This window comes from Otolemur garnettii, unplaced genomic scaffold, assembly GCF_000181295.1.
Source record: "Otolemur garnettii isolate 467f Iridium unplaced genomic scaffold, OtoGar3 scaffold00008, whole genome shotgun sequence".
NCBI lineage: Eukaryota > Metazoa > Chordata > Mammalia > Primates > Galagidae > Otolemur > Otolemur garnettii.
The window spans coordinates 18,061,137-18,078,473 of record NW_003852403.1 but is presented as its reverse complement, the minus strand read 5'-3'; the positions used below and the strand labels follow the sequence as shown (position 1 = coordinate 18,078,473).

Below are 17,337 nucleotides of genomic sequence, written 5' to 3'. Positions count from 1 at the left end.
CTCCATTCCTGTGATACTTTGCTAAGAAGAACATTTTCCAGTTCCATCCATGTAAACATGAAAGAGGTAAAGTCTTCGTTTTTCTTTAGGGCTGCATAGTATTCCATGGTGTACATATACCATAGTTTATTGATCCATTCGTGGATTGATGGGCACTTGGGCTTCTTCCATATTTTCATTACTTCTCAGTTATAAAGTGTTTCTTTACTTTCAATTATAACATCGTCATGACACAGAAGTTACACAGATGTGCTTTGCAAAAAGGTTCCAAAGAGTGGGGTAATTTCACTTATCCATATAAATAGTGGCCTATACAATACTAGTTCTCTGAAAAACACTGACTTAGTACATGGTCAAGTTTACTTAATTTTCCACGTGTCCTTGAAGAATATTAAGGTTTTTTCCCAAGATGCCTTTGTGAGTGTGCCTCATCCAGTTGGAAAGAACAAAAGTGTGTGCAGAGATTCAAGCTGTGAACTTGATAATTTATTTGCCCTTGTAAGATGTATAGTTTACAACTATATCCTCCCATCCTGTATGGTATCTTCTCTGTTGATTATTTCTTTTGCTATGCAGAAGTTTTTAGTTTAACCCTAATTTATTTATTTTTATTTTTTGTATTCACTTTTGGGGTCCTATTCACAAATTCTTTGCTTTGGCCAATGTATAGAAGAGTTTTTCCTACATTTTATTCTAGAATTTTTATGGTTTTAGGTCTCACATTTAAGTCTCTAACCCACCTTGGGGTTAATTTTTATATATGGTGAGATAGGGATCCAGTTCCATTCCTTCTCACTTGGTTATCTAGTTTTCCCACCCCATATATCAAATACGGTGTCCTTTCCCCAGTGTATGTTCTTGTCTGCTTTGTCAAAAACAAGTTGATTGTAGCTATATGGTTTTATTTCCAGAATCTCTATTCTGTTCTTGGTCTAGGTCTACTTTTATACTAGTACTATACTGTTTCGTTATTATAGCCTTACAGTATAATTTGAAGTCAGGTAATTTGATGACTCCAGATTTGGTTTTTTGCTTAGGATTTCTCTGGCTCTTCAGGGTTTATTTTTGATTCCATACCAAGTTTGGGATTATATTTTTCTAGATCTATGAAAACAATGTTGGAATTTGGATGGGAATTGCATCGGATCTGTATATCACTTTGGGCAGTATGGATAGTTTAACAATGTTGATTCTTCCCATCCATGAGAATGGGTCTTTTTCCATCTGTTTGTCTCATCTCGAAGTTCTTTCATCAGTGTTTTCTAGTTCTTCTTGTAGGGATCTTTCAACTCGCTGGTTAAGTATATTCCTGGATATTTTTTTTCTTTGTAGTTACTGTAAATGCTATTGAGTTCTTGATTTGACTCTCAGCTCTTTATCAGTAATAGAAATGCAATGGATTCGTATACATTAATTTTGTGACCTGAAATTTTACTGAACTTATTTATCAATTCTAGGATAAAATTGCAAAAAAAAATTCAAGTTGTTTTGATTTGACATGACACGGAAACACTACATTTATATAGGAATCTTCTTTCAATAATTCACTTTGCTGATTCTGTTCTTCATAAAAATTAACCGTCTGGATTAATTGAAGTTCTGTAGAGATCCTGGTTATAAGCTTTTGTCTGAATCAAAATATGAAAATATCCTTTCCATTGGGTAGGTTGTCTATTTGCTTTGGTTGTTGTCTCCTTGGCTATACAGAAGCTTTTCAGTTTAGTTAAATCTCATTTGTTTATTATTCTTGTTGTTGCTATTGCCATTGCAGTCTTCCTTATAAAGTCTTTCCCCAGGCTGATATCTTCCAGTGTTTTTCCTATTCTTTCTTTGAGGATTTTTATTGTTTCTTGCCTTAAATTTAAGTCCTTTATCCATCTTGAATCAAATTTTGTGAGTGGAGAAAAGAATGGGTCCAGTTTCAGCCTTTTACACATGGATATCCAATTCTCCCAACACCATTTATTGAATAGGGAGTCTTTCCCCCAGTGGATGCTCTTGTTTGATTTATGGAAGATTAGGTGGTTATAAGTTGTTGGTTTCATTTCTTGGTTTTCTATTTGATTCCAAATGTCTATGTCTCTATTTTTGTGCCAGTACCATGCTGTCTTGACCACTATGGCCTTGTACTACAGCCTGAAATCTGGTATGATGATACCCCCAGCTTTGTTTTTATTACTAAGAATTGCCTTAGCTATACCAGTTTTTTTCTGGTTCCATACAAAATGCAAAATCATTTTTTCCAAGACTTGAAAGTAGGATGCTGGTATTTTAATAGGGATGGCATTGAATTGGTAAATTGCTCTGGGAAGTATAGATATTTTAACAATGTTAGGTTCAATTACTCACAAGAAAAAAAAAACAATAATCCCATATATTAATGGGGAAGAGAGATGAATAGAATCTTCTCTAAAGACAACAGATGAATGGCTAGCAAACATATGAAAAAATGTTCATCATCCCTAATTATTAGAGAAATGCAAATTAAAACCACCCTGAGATATCACCTAACCCCAGCAAGAATGACCTAATATCACAAAATCTCAAAACTGCAGATGCTGGCATGGATGTGGAGAGAAAGGAACACTTTTGCACTGCTGGAGGGACTGTAAACTAATACAACCTTTTTGGAAGGAAGTATGGAGAAACCTCAAAGAACTCAATCTAGACCTCCCATTTGATCCTGCAGTCCCATTACTGGGCATCTACCCAGAAGGAAAAAAAAAAAAAAACTTTTATTATAAAGACACTTGTACTAGGCTGTTTATCACAGCCCAATTTACAATCGCTAAAATGTGGAAACAACCTAATTATCCTTCAACCCAGGAATGGAATGGTAAGCTATGGTATACATATACCATGGAATATTATTCAGCCATAAAAAATGGAGATTTTTCAGCTTTTGTACTAACTTGGATGGAGGTGGAACACATTATTCTTCATGAAGCATCACAGGAATGGAGAAGCACGAATCCTACGTATTCAATTTTGATATGAGGACAATTAATGACATGGTAGGGCATGGGGGAAAGGAAGATCAGACAGAGAAGGAGGGAGGGGGTGAAGGAAAGGAAAAGAAGAAAAAAAAACAAGAAAATTAAAGAAAATAGTGACTAATTCTCACATAAATTGGATTTAATTTTGACCAATACTGATGGCCTTCAATGTTTCAGTGTTGATATTATAGTATCACAAAGCTAGCAAATCATCTTATCTTTAGCAGAAATAAGATAATATTGCAATTCCCAATCCTCATTAAAAATTCTATTTTCTTCCTTCAGTGTTCTCTTGGTGTTCTTTGATATAATGGACTGTTAAGTAGATAGACTTAAAAGTACTGTTGAGATATGCAAGTATCACAAATTTCACTTCAAATAGAATCATAGTGCACCACTGTAAAAGCTGATAACAGATGAATGTATTCTACCCCCATAAACTCCTGCCAACCAGCCTCAGGCAGTCATGGTGCCAGTCAGGGAGAGGAAGGTAGAACTAAATCGTGAGCATAGCAGCTGTCCATTCAGCCCTATCGCTTACTAATATTCTAATTGTTCTCGTCAATCTGGGAGCATTATTCTATTGAACCTTATTTTATTGTTTGGAATTTTAAAAATAAAAAGATGAACAAAAATATATCAATAAAAATAAAGGAATTTGTATTGTAAAATCTGGATTCAGTCAAAAGGCCACCCTTAACAACCTAGAAGGCTACATGTGGCCCACCCTGCTTTAAATGAAAAAAAAAGGGGGGGATAACATGTATGAAACATAATAGTTTATATTCAGTATCATAATTTCAGTATCTGCAGTGTTTGTAAATCTAATTCTGCGGTTCGTTCTTTCTAGGAAGTCTCACTCAGGATGGCTTATTTGTGTGTCTTTTGAGAACTCATCTTCCTTCAAACTGCATGAGAATTTTCTGAAGGTTAGGTATAAAGTGCAGAAAGAATTTAAGTTTACTTCTGGCAAGTCTCTGGAGGTACTGTCAGGATAGGACAACTTTAAATTAGATTTTCAGCTGGGGTTTTAGAGGCGACACAGATAATATGAATTCTAACCCAAAGTCCAGATAAATACAGGCTATAATTAGAAAATTTCCAAGATGTATTCTGTTCTTTTTTCTGAGCCACACAGGACCAAAGATGAGCCACTCAAGTTTTCCCACTATCTCCTGCAGTAAGGACTAGAGTTTTTCTCATTTATGCAACTAGCTGGTCAGATTTTAAATATTCTCAGTTTTACCCAAGGGTCTTTTATGTAACTTGCCACCTGGCAGGGTCCAGGATTTGTTTTTGGTCCTCAGTTCATGTTGCTTCAAAATTCAAGGTCCAAGACACAAGAGGAACAAAATTCCCCCCAGCTGCCAGCACCGTGCTGGCACTGCCCTGATAGCTGAGATGTGTGCTCTGTTTGTACCTGGCCATGAAGAATTTCTCTAATTCACCTATCAGATTAGCTATGTATTTAAAAATATTTTATCCATCACTTTCAGTTCTTATAGATTACTACATTTCTAGAAAGCAAGCCATTTTTTTAAATTTTATTAACATGCTAATAGACACCAGGGATGAACATTTTTATTTTTTAGCTCCTAAATGTTAATCTGATTATAGAAGTCAGGATTCTCCTTCAGGTGAAAATGCAACTATTTAAGGACTACATTCCTTAAAATTATTACTCTTGGTAAAAGGTTATGTATCTTGGAAGTCTCACAGAAACTTGACTAAGGCTGGACAGCTACTCAGAGAAGAAAAAAATTTACATATATATACAAATATATATATATAATAAAAAATATATATATACACACACACACAAACACACACACATACCACACACACACAGAGGGTACCAAAATAATGTATACACATTTTAAGAAAGAAAAAAAACTGGCTCGGCACCTGCGGCTCAAGCAGCTAAGACGCCAGCCACATACACCTGAGCTGGCGGGTTTGAAGCCCAGGCCTCCAAACAACAATGATGGCTGCAACCAAAAAAATAGCCGGGTGTTGTGGCAGGCGTCCATAATCCTAGCTACTCGGGGGGTGGAGGCAGGAGACTCGCTTAAGCCCAGGAGTTGGAGGTTGCTGTGAGCTGTGATGCCATAGCACTCTACCCAGGGTGACAGCTTGAGGCTCTGTCTCTCAAACAAAAAAAAAAAAAGAAAAAAAACTGTACTAAATTTGTAATATTAAGTCATGCTGATTTCTGCAGTTATAAGAGGTGCTCAATGTGATTTAAATCACATTTCCCTTTTGTTGTCAGTATATATTGCATATTACAATTTTAATACAGTTTTCTTCCTCTCTTAAAATGCATATACATTTTTTGGCACCCTCTGTATATATATGTTCTCTCTGTACTTCCTGATCACAGACAAGATTCCGAGCAGCATATCACTTAGCTGTGCTTTAGGTATATTCCCTCACTATAAATTCATGGACCCGTTAAAAGTTAGATAAAGTAAAGCCATATATCTCAAGTACATACGCTTTCAGCTAGAAAGAAAAAAAAATAGGGCTAAGGGGAAAATGCACTCTACTCCAATACCACGAAATGACATTCAGCATTTTTATATTTGTCCATTTATTGATTCATTGATATTTATCTAGTATTTACTATGTACAGGGCACTGTTCTAGGTGCTGATGATACAGAAATGAATACACAAGAGAAAAAGATAAGAAAATAAATATAAGAGCTCTTTCAGAATAAGGAAATACTACAAACATCCCTTCTGTTATTATCTTTATCACACAAAGGCTCAGATATTTCTTGTGTGCAACTACTATATCTGCTTTTTCCCTTTGCAAAGGAGAAATAAGTCTTAGTGGACTTGGATTATTCAAAGCCATTTTTAACAGCAAAGTTTCTTGCTTAATATTTCAAAATCCTACTAACCCACAGTTCAACACTTCTCAACTCTCATTCAGTCACAAATGCAGAAGAAACACCCTATAATTCAAGCTGGCCTTTCAAAAAAATCAATCGATTAAGCCTGTACAGTGTCCTAATTCGACTTCTATTTTCTCTACCAATAAATCTCAGGTTTCACACATACAACCAGCCGTGGGCCAGAATGAAAGATTTAACAAAAGCTTTAGTAGGGTAGTTGTTGAGTAAGCACTCTGATACATTTCCACACTATAAACATTTAATGAGACTTACTCCCAGCAGAGTATTTACTACATCAACTTGTTTCAAAGTATTATATTTGCAGAAGCAAAATAGAGCAAAGGTTATTTTGGTTACTTTACCAATACAGCTTGCTGTAAATAATGAAGAGTGCAACCATTTAATTTACAAAATCATTAAAAGAGGTTAAGCGCTCAATAAATACTGTGTTATCTAGTTCAGACAGCCTCAAAAGCTATTTGTAACCTGGATGTTGTAAAAAATATATAAAATTAAGGCATTTTCTACGAGTTTGTGTATCTCTGCCTTTGACTGGAACTGAATTTCAAAGGTTGTTGAGTCCTCATGAGGATCTCAGGAAAAAATCTTTAAGACTCCCTGCTCCCTTGTTCAGAAGTCAGTCTGCCATGTAAAGGACCTCATTTGAGACCTATGCCCTTTTCAATGCCCAAACCTATCCCTATGAAGCTACACTGACATACACATACACAGATGCATGGACACACACACACACTGTCTCTTCTCCCCAACCGCTGCCATTCTTGCCTCTAAGTCACTTTCAACTAAAGAGAGAAAGGAAAAGAAGTCTCGCAAGAAGGAACAATTTGTAAATGTCTTTCTTCTTTGTGATCCTAAGAATATAGAATGTGGCTGATGCCACAAGGGAAAAACTCTCGCCTAACTCACGTGACAGGTCACAGTTAAAATGCACATAAAACTTTGTTACATACACACAATTATTAAAACTGTTGTAAAATTACCTTCAGACTGTGTCTATAATGTATACATGAAACAGAAACGAATTTTGTGTTTAGACTTGGATCTTGTCCCCAAGATATCTCATTACTTATATGCAAATATTCCAAATTTGAAAATCCAAAATACTCTGGCCCAAAGCATTTTGGATATGGGATCCCCAACCTGTAAGATCCTATTCATCTACTCCAGCAAATTTCACCTCACACCCCAGGGCTCATATACTTCCTAAGACAGAGTAACCTGCATCTGGCCACTGAAAGAGGCATAAAGGCCTGGCCATTTCTGCCAAAGTATACCTGGAGGGCAATCCTCTCTCCAGAACTCCCTGCTGATTGGGCCAGGCCTTGAGGGTCTGCCTCTCAGGGAGACTTTTTCCTCTGCCCAATCCTGCTCCTTCCCTCATCCTGGCCCAGATAGAACCTGCTTTCCCAACTCTACCTGTGTGTGACTCTGGAGGACACAACATGCACCCCCAAGCACGACTCCTTCCTTTTTTACATGTCCCACATTCATTCTGTCGAAATTCAGTTGATTCCACTTATGCAATTTAACCAACACCACCCTGGTTCAAACTAAACCATGAGGTAGAATCAGGTGTAGCATGTACAAATGTAACGTTGGAACCTAGATTACTGCAATAGCCTCTTTCCTCATTTTTTGGCTTCTTCCCTTGGCCCCCTTCAGTCTATGATCCACATGCAATCAACGTAGTCCTTCTAAGACACAGGTGTCAGTCAGCATGTCGTGCCCTTGGTTGAAACTTTATAATAGATGGCCATTTAACTTGGAGAAAAAGCCGAAGTCTTTAAAACCTACACAGCCCTTTATAACCTGGGCTCAGTAGCTCTCTAACCTCAGCTCCTATCACTCGCTCAGGCACCCTGGCTTCCCACGTAGATGCAGAGGACGTGCCCTCCAGCCTTTGCTCTAGATTGCTGTCTGCAATTCCCTAACCTCCTATCAAGCCTTTGATAACATCTTGCCTTCTCAATGTCATACAGTATATAATTAATTATCTACAATGTTTATTGTCTTTGTTTTTGCCTATAGTCCCCTGAGAAAAGGTAAGATTTTGTGAAAATCAGTGATCAGATGTGTCTGAAGCACATAGAACACAATGCCAATACTAATTATTTGCAGGATGACTAAATCCTACGTTTCCTATATTGACCTGTGTTTCATGGTCATCACTTCAATGTAATTAACAATCCCAATTCATATTCATTAGCTTTCTCAGCAGAGGAGTGAAAGAATCAGAAGTCTACTCATAGAATATTTTTCTGCTAATCAATTCATTGAAAGATGCAAACGGTATCAATATTGGAGGCTGACTGAATAATTGGGTTTTTATTTCTCACGCTCTAAAGGCCAACACGTGGATCTTACTTTCTTTGTTTTCATCCTGGATCACATCACGTTTTGTCATTCTCTCCACTTACCTCCAGCTCATCAAGGGCACTTCCCAGGGTTGCTGCCTGAGGTTCTGGGGAGGCTGGCACACTCTGGATGCCTTGGGAAGCATTTGAAATTACATTGAGGGCATTCTGAATTTCTCCGCAAACTGTGTCCTTGCTGGCTTTGAGGGAAGCAACATCGGAATGCTCCAAACAAGCTGAACAAATTGAATGCAAGAGGGGGGAGTTCTCCTTCAATGAGGCCCGGGCTCCTGCAATTTCATCCCTCTGAACTGGAGATTTTAAGTCCTGAGAAAGGAAATTAAAAAAGTGGTTTCTTACAATGGGATATGAGAGAAAGAATTACACAAAGAATCTTCATTTTTTTTCTGTCAGTATACATGAAAAGATATAAACACTAAGAAGTCAGCTAGAAGTTAAAATCAAGGGCATCAATTATTTCTACATTGCTTCGGATTTTGTTAAAAGTTCTACAATAGGAAAGCTGAGTCAGTTTGCAAGGAAAGGTCACAATGGTGCAAATGTGTAAAACCTGAGTAGATCTTATACTTGTCAATCAGATCCTTGTAAGTCACTAAAATATGCCGGCATTCACATTATTAAGTATAATAAGGGAGCTTGAATTGAAAGCTAAAATATTCTGGCATTCACATTATTAAGTATTATGAGAGAGCTTGAATTACAAGGATGCTAATTACCCTTTTCTGTAGATGTTGATAATTGCATTTAACATTTTCATTAAAACTAGACCAATTGAGATAACAACACTAAATTAAACTTCTCACCATTTAGCTGATTTTTTGCTCTTTTTCAGAGATCCTAATAAATTAATCCTGTTGTCATTCTTTCCTTGACATTTATTTGACACATGGTTACTTAGCAGATGCTAGCCCTTGTGCTGGACTCTTAGTGTACATATGTGAATAATCCTACAAGCATCTCGTTCTTCTAGAGCATATAGATTTGAGGTGGGGGGCAGGTAGCAGGGCCTATATACAAACCATAAACTATAATAATAATTGTTATGAAGAAAACACAAAAGTAAAATGTCACAGAGATTGACTTGAGTGGCAAATGCTGCTTTAACTTAAGTGGTTGGAAAAGGTATTTCCACAGAGATGATAATTTGCAGTAAATTGAAATGTATCGCATGACAATCAGAGAGAAGAGAGGGAAGAGAAAGTCCTAAGTCTAAGTAATAGGTAATCAAAACAAGCTCAAGATACAAAGGAAAAAAAAAACCTAGCAAGCTCTACCTTACTCAAATGATGAAGGCTGACATCAAAGGTGATGTCCCATGGGTACCATGCATGTCTTCACATAGTGACAGGAGAAGGATGCTATGTCTGTGCTTCTCTCCAGAAATCCACAACCCCAGAGGATCATGAGAAAAACAAGAAACAAAACCAGACTGGGGAACACCTGACATGATACCTGGGTATCTTCAAGATCATTAAGGTCCAGAGAAACAAAAAGATTGATGAATAAACCATCAGACAAGAGGAGACAGAACTAAATGCAATGTGGACCCCGAACTAGATCCTGGAACAGGAAAATATATCCATGAAAAGCCGGTGAAACCCAAATAGTTAATATTAACAGTTAACAGTTAATAGTTAATTTCAATGTTCGTTTTATTGTGTGTCAAATGTTAAAATGTAGTATTAACAATAGAGAAAAGGTAGATGGGAACTCTGTACTAGATTTGAAACTTTTCTTTAAATGTAAAATTATTCCCCAATAAAAAGTTTATTTTTAAAAAAAGAAAAAAGCTAACTCAAAGAACATGTTGATGTAATTCATAATGTAATATCGTACAAATTGTACAAATTATTGTAAAAATTCATGATGTAATTCATAATGTCTCCTATAATCTTCATAAAAACTCATGATAGATGTGAGTATTCCCATTTTTAAAATGAGAAAACTGGGGTTTCAAGGAGCCAAGTTCCTCAGCCAAGGAAGATGTAGAAGAGCTAGATGTTGGCAGTTCTTGTACCATAACCCAAGTCAATGTGATTCTCTGATCCTTGATTCCTCTACTGATGGTGATGTCTGGGACAAGTATCTGCATGCCTCTGTTTACTCACCTGTAAAATGGGAGAAGAGCATGTTGCCCCCACCCCTCCTGCCAAATGGCAAGCCAAGGGGAGCACAGGCACAACCTGCCTGCCTGGACAAGCCAAGAGCTTGGCCCATCCTCGTGACCGGCTCTCTGGGAGCCACCTGCTGTGACGAGGCCTATGGCTGAGTGTTTAGCACTGATCTCAGGCTACCGGGATCACATTACAACTATGTAATACTTTTTCCTACATACAAAGGATTTCCTTATTTTCTATACAAGAAAGACGACTTGTATTTGTTTAAAATCATGTAGCTTGTAATGAGTTTCTGTATATGAAATAGTATCTTGTTGATCATCACTATACCTTTTATGGGAATGAGGCTGGTATTATCAGCCCCACTTTAACTAAACAGGAATTTAGTGTAAGGAGATGAAGAGATTGGTAAGAGAGCTGAGGTATAAACCCACGTCTTCTTACTACAAACCCTATGCTTTTCTCAGGAGACTCTGTTACTCCGTATAATGTTGCCTGAGGTTAATAAACGGCTTGTGCTACTGTATTTTCAGTTCCTTCCCATCTGAAAATAAAGGCTGTCTGCTACTTCATACTGGCTTTGGGGGAAATTAACTTCTTTACAAAATGTAGGGAGGACAGTTAGAATTGTCAACCCGTTGTTCACACTCACTAATTACCAAAGAAAAGATGCTCTGTGGTTTTCTTAGCTTGCTACAACCTCCCCCCCTTATAGTTCCACTTTGGGTTCCAGTTTCGACTTGATCATTAGCACCGTGAGCTGGATAAGTCACCTGCTCTTTCAGTAAAAATGGGGTTAATGATACAACTGCCAACCCTCTTATCAGATTGAGTACATAGCACAACAGAAATGGATTATATGTGGGAAAAGAAAAAAAAAATCATAGAAAGAATGTGGAACTACTGTATTCCTTAAATTTGTCCAAGTTGGTGTACTATTTTTGTATCCCCCAAACAGTGATTTTCATATTCCTCACAGCGTCAGAGCTCTGCGTTCATTAGTGTAACTTAGAGGACAGGTTGTAGAGGTTAGGAAAGGAAAATTGAGAAGGCAAGACCAACTCGGCCAAAGGACAACACACGCGATAAACTGAATGCAGTAAACAGGCACATAGTTAAATGGGGGAAACACCAAAACAAAAGGCTGCCGTAGGGGTCTGTGGTTGTTCTACGCTGTTTTAACTGATGACATCATGGAGTCAAAGGTTCATAGGTTACCTACACGTATTCACCCTAAAATTTTAAACCAGGTTAAAATTGAAATTAAATGCTACGGTTAATTAGGGATTTCTTTGGATAAAGAAACATAAAGAATGCAGCTCTTCAAGAATTGATACTGATTTAATATCTTTTTTTAAATGGTCCACAAGAAAGAATTCACATGAGAGTTCCAAGTTAAGAAGACATTAAATGCTTCCAGCTGATGAAGAAACACACAGATGGGATTTAAAAAGACCTTACAAGTCTGTGCAAGTGGGTAGAGAAGTAACATATGAGTTTTAACCCTGGCAAGAAAACAAAATGTATTTAGGGATTTTAAAGATCACAAAATATAAAAAAGGAGAGCTCTAAGCTATCAGTTAATTAATTCAACCATTCATTCAACAAATATTATTGGGCCTGTGCTACAGATCAGAGCCTCTGCAGTTTGTGAAATGGTGGAAACCCAAAGAGCTCAGAGATCAGAAGAGGAGCCAAAGAAACAAATGGATATGGGAAGTTAAATGGTCACAGCACAGAGGAAAGTCCTTCAGCTTGACGGGACTAAAGAAAATTTATCACAGAAGGTGAATTTTTTTTCAGCTTTACTGAGATACAACTGACAAATAAAAATTGTGTGTATTCAAGGTGCTCTGATATATGCATCACTGTGAAATGATGGCTACAATCAGATTAATCAATACATATACCACAACACATTGTTCCCCTTGGTGTGTGTGTGTGTGTGTGTGTGTGTGTTGTGAAGACATTGAAGATCCACTTCTAGCAAATTTCCAGGAAACAACATAGCATTATTAATTATTGTCATAATGCTGTACCACATATCCCAAAAAACTGATTCATTTTATAATTGAGCCTTTCTTCCCTCTGACCAATATATCTCCATTTCCTCATCACTCCAGAGTCTCCACCTTGAAAGCCTCCAGTTCTACGAGTCTGACTTTTCTCAGATTCCACACAGGAATGAGACTGCACGGGCATGCCTCTCGGAGGCCAGCTTACTGCGCTTAGCATTATGTTCCCCAGGTTCATCCAAGTTACCACAATCGGAGGGAGTGATTCCTAAACGGTACAGAGCAGTTCTTCCTGTGAACAATACAGAACAAAACGAGCAAAAATAAATGAGTTAATAAAAACCAGGAAACAGCATGTGCAAAGGCCCGCAGCATGCAAAGGGCAGGAGTGTGCAGGCCACTGCAAGTCCCTGGAACCTGAGCGGAAATGGGGACGAACCCAGCAGGAAAGGCAGACCAGAGACATCTCACACGCCAGCTAAAAACTCTGGAAGCAATCAGCTCAGATGTGTGTGGTTTGAAGATTACTTTGATAACACCCATTGGAGTAGATTAGAGAGAATAAAATTACAGTCAAGGAATCCAGGTAATGATCCATGTCCAGGCAAGAGACATAGGTCTCTTCACACTATTGCCAGGCGACAAAAAGAAGGATCCAGGGAATATTTAAGAAGTAAAGATGGTAAGACTTTTGTATCTTTAGGTGGGAGGGGAGAGGAGAAGGTGTTTACAAATGTCTAAAGAACTGTTTCAGCAATTGTGTTCGTAGCGATGTTCTTAACCAGAATGGGAATTCAGAAAAAGAAATGTGTTAAGACAAAGGTGAAACACTTTCTGTCATTTGCCACATGAAAGATGCCAGCACAAGATCCAGTGGAAGGACACTTCATTTGGGTCTAGAATGCAGAGGATAGTATGGGCCAGAAATAGAGACTCGGAAATCACCGGGTCACAGTTGAGAGCTAAAGCCAGGTGTGTGTGTGAAGGTTCATAGACTTTACCCAGGATGAGCGTTACAAGAAGAACCGGGGATTCCTCACAAATTATTCCTTAACGATATCAACTCAATGACTTTATATGCTAGCCCCAAAGGCAAAATATATATTTAAATTACAAAGAAGGACATCAGAAAATACAAAACTTTTTAATTACAATTCTTTTACAAACAAAACATAATACACACATACATGTGCATTCTTACACACCCATACCCCATACAGTTTAGAACCTGAATCACTGTGGATAATCATGGTCATCATACTTTAAGAAAAGATAACCAAAGAACGTTCTTTGAAATAAGCAATTATAAAACACAGAATAACTTCTATATCAGGGACACTTAAAAATATGTGGTCTGTTCACCTTGACACAGGAAAATTTATCTTGAAAGCATAATAAAAAATCTAGAACTCATGAATGAACATGACAACTTGTTAATGGACCATTAACAAGAAATACTAGATCACAGAATTAACTAGAAATACTAGATCATAGAATTAACCTTACAAATTTGAGGAAAATAAATTAAAATATATTTGTTCCCACTGCCTCATTATAATTTGCTTGAATTCAAACACTATAACTTACTTAGTTAATATCCTATTACCTAATAGTATATGGCACAAGTTAGGAGCTTAATATATTTTTGTTAAAGAAACAAAAAGATGGGCGGCACCTACGGCTTAGTGAGTGGGGCACCGGCCCCATATACCAAGGGTGGTGGGTTCAGACCCAGCCCTGGCCAAACTGCAACAACAACAACAACAACAACAAAAATAGCCAGGTGTTGTGGTGGGTGCCTGTAGTCTCAGCTACTCAAGAGACTGAGGCAAGAGAATCACCTAAGCCCAAGAGCTGGAGGTTGCTGTGAGCTGTGATGCCATAGCACTCTACAGAGGGTGACAAAGTGAGACTCTGTCTCTAAACAAAAAAAAGAAAGAAACAAAAAGACAAGTGGATAATAGATATGCTAGAGGAAGTAGCTCAAAAAGGAATAAACTTGAAATCAGATTTATAAGAAATATACTTTAATCCCAAGAGCATAGACAAATTCATCTATAACAATTCCACAGAAAGCTAAAAAGCAAAACATTAAATGTTAGTGAAGCCATTGGTACAACTACTTTGGAAAACGATTTGATAGTATCTACTAAAACTGAACATATGGACAGCACATTATCCAGCTACTCTACTCCTAGGGGAGGGTACACACCTATGTTGATATGTGTTATAGTCATCAAAAGACGCATCCAAAAATATTCATAGCAGCACTATCTATAATAGGCCCACATTGGAAACAACCCAAAGTAATGAATATGAACAAAGTCTAAGACACACACAACACCATGAAATATGGAATGAAAAATTCCAGGCACAAAAATATTCACATTGTTTGATTTTGTTTATATAAAGGTCAAACTCAAGTAAAACTAGTCTATGGTGTTAGAAATCAGAATAGCTGTTATTTTTGAGGGATGATTAGAGACTGGCAAGGGATAAAAATTTTTTTTGAATTCTGGCAATTTTCGGTTTCTTGTTCTGAATGCTGGTTCCATGAATGTGTTTCATTTGGAAAACCTAATTGAACTGCACACTTCTGAGATACGCACTTTTCCAAATGTACGTTAGACTTTAATTTTTTTATGTTTATGTAAAATCAAAGAGAACAAAATGTGAGTAAAGCCAAGAAAATATCCATGGCATGTGAGTTTGATGGCAAAGGACAGAGCACAAACAAGGTACGGTCCTGTCATGTACCAGTATTCCCCATGTTATTAAAGGAAGGATGAGAAAATAACTGGCTATGCAGTCCAGCTACAAGAATCTTCTACCCACTTTGAATGTTTTTATTTAGGAATAAAAATCAAAGGAAAAACTCTAAAAGTTTGAAAACTAAAAATAAGAAAAGAAAGCTCCCATAGCCTGGCCATCAGAAAAAGCAAACCTAGGGTGGCACCTGTGGCTCAGGGTGTAGGGCGCCAGCCCTATATACTGAGGGTGGCGGGTTCAAACCCAGCCCCAGCCAAACTGCAACAACAACAACAACAACAACAACAAAAATAGCCAGGCATTGTGGCGGGCACCTGTAGTCCCAGCCACTCGTGAGACTGAGGCAAGAGAATCACTTAAGCCCAGGAGTTAGAGGTTGCAGTGAGCTGTGTGATGCAACAGCACTCTACCAGGGCAATAAAGTGAGAATCTGTCTCTAAAAAAAAAAAAGGAAATAAAGAAAGAAAAGCAAAGCAAAGCTAAAGGATTTTCACACCAATTGATTCCATATGCCCTCGGAGAAACCTGCACTTCAGAGAATGAGAGAAAACTTCCTCACTAAGCTGCATCCCCGCCCACATGGACTAGCTAAGCAGATACTCTGCTCAACAAAGCAGAAGCACGTGGAAATTATTGAATTCTCTTCCAAGTGTTTAAGTGAGATTTCCGAAGCTGATAAAACCAGTCCTGGTAGAGGAAAGAAAGGGAGCTCATAACGGGGAGTTTTGTTTTTTAAGAGTAAGCTATGCAGCAGAAAAGCCCAAATATCCTTTGCCTTTTGGATCCATTCTTGCCTGGCCTCTATCCCTGGTGGTCCCTCTGCCACAATGCTGCATGTGAACTGCCTCCTCGGTCACTGGGCAGCTTCGTGTTCTATCAACAAACAAAACAGTAGAAACACTTGCTAATTTAAATGTTTGTCCAAACATAAATTAAGAAATGGCATACTGAGCCTCAACTGAGCTGAGGGACATAAGGTGATGAAACAAAAGCAGATTTCAAGTTAAAAAAAAAAAAAGTTTTGAGAAAAACAGAGACTTATTTAAAAAATGCAAGATTTTACAATCGAAACACCATTAAGCAGCATAGAGAAGACTTCACGGCTTTTCTATCCTTATTTCGCATTTTTGATTTCGTATGAATAGTACAAATTCAATAAAAAAAGAAAAGAAAAGAATTCTTCAATTTCAAATATGAAACTAAGAATAGGATTACGTTATCTGCCAAGGTGTGCATTTGGGGCCATGAGTGCCTACCTTGGGTAACTGACATAGACCAAGGCAAACGTTAATGACTCCAAAGAAACTTGCAAGAAAAATATTATTACCTAACTCTAATGTAGACTACTGTGCCAGTCAAGAAAAAATGTACGTATGTGTGTATACACATACAGCATGTGTGTGTGTAGAGGGGGAGAGAGAGCTGTGAGAGTGATCCCCAATGCACTGTTCATTTTCTATCTACTTTAAGCAAATGCAACATGGATTGTATTAGTCTATTGTCTGTCTAGAATTTATATCTCAAAAATAAATTCCATCTGAAGCCATCTGCCATATGATTAAGAAGTAAAAGTAATAAACAGAAGAATAATGAACTACTTTTGTAAGCACTCGTTGCCATATTTCATGCTTCCCTTCCAATTTGTGTGTGTTTCATCATTTCATCTAACAAGAAGGTTCAAATATCCAAAACTTTTCCTCTAGTGCATACATTAATAACTCTAAGAAGAAAACTGAATTTTAAAACCTAGTCACAGATCAATACATTTTGTTATCCTTATAATTCCTTCCTATGTAAGCTTCCAGGATTCACTTGCAAGAAACAGATCTTCTGTCGTCTGAATGCTAGGGTGCATCTCAGAGAACAAACCCAGAGACCCTATTTGAGTGTAAGATCGGATGCAAGCCCCCGGATGAGGATGCAACTTTCCAGCTAATCATTCCTTACATGGGTGTCATAGTTTATTTTGTTCAACACATTTCCAGTCATTCTTTCACAAAGAATCCTATGAGGAAATATAAAAAATGGTGCTAGCCCTAGTTGTCAAAAAAATAAATGAACATTCACCCCAAGGTACACACAGATTAATAAAAAGTGGCAATGGAGGCTCAGCGCCTGTGGCTCAAGTGGCTAAGGCGCCAGCCAC

General features: G+C 37.6%; 1 protein-coding gene across 2 annotated transcripts in view; it reads right to left on the bottom strand.

Annotated features, from left to right (window-relative positions):
• Positions 1–17,337, bottom strand: part of CTNNA3 (catenin alpha 3) — a 1,564,769-nt gene that overhangs the window by 1,180,277 nt on the left and 367,155 nt on the right. For both annotated transcript variants that reach the window (XM_012801447.2, XM_003783622.3), the window contains one exon: positions 8,333–8,596. In XM_012801447.2, coding sequence (XP_012656901.1) covers positions 8,333–8,596 — 264 coding nt within the window. The remainder of the gene's footprint in view (positions 1–8,332; positions 8,597–17,337) is intronic.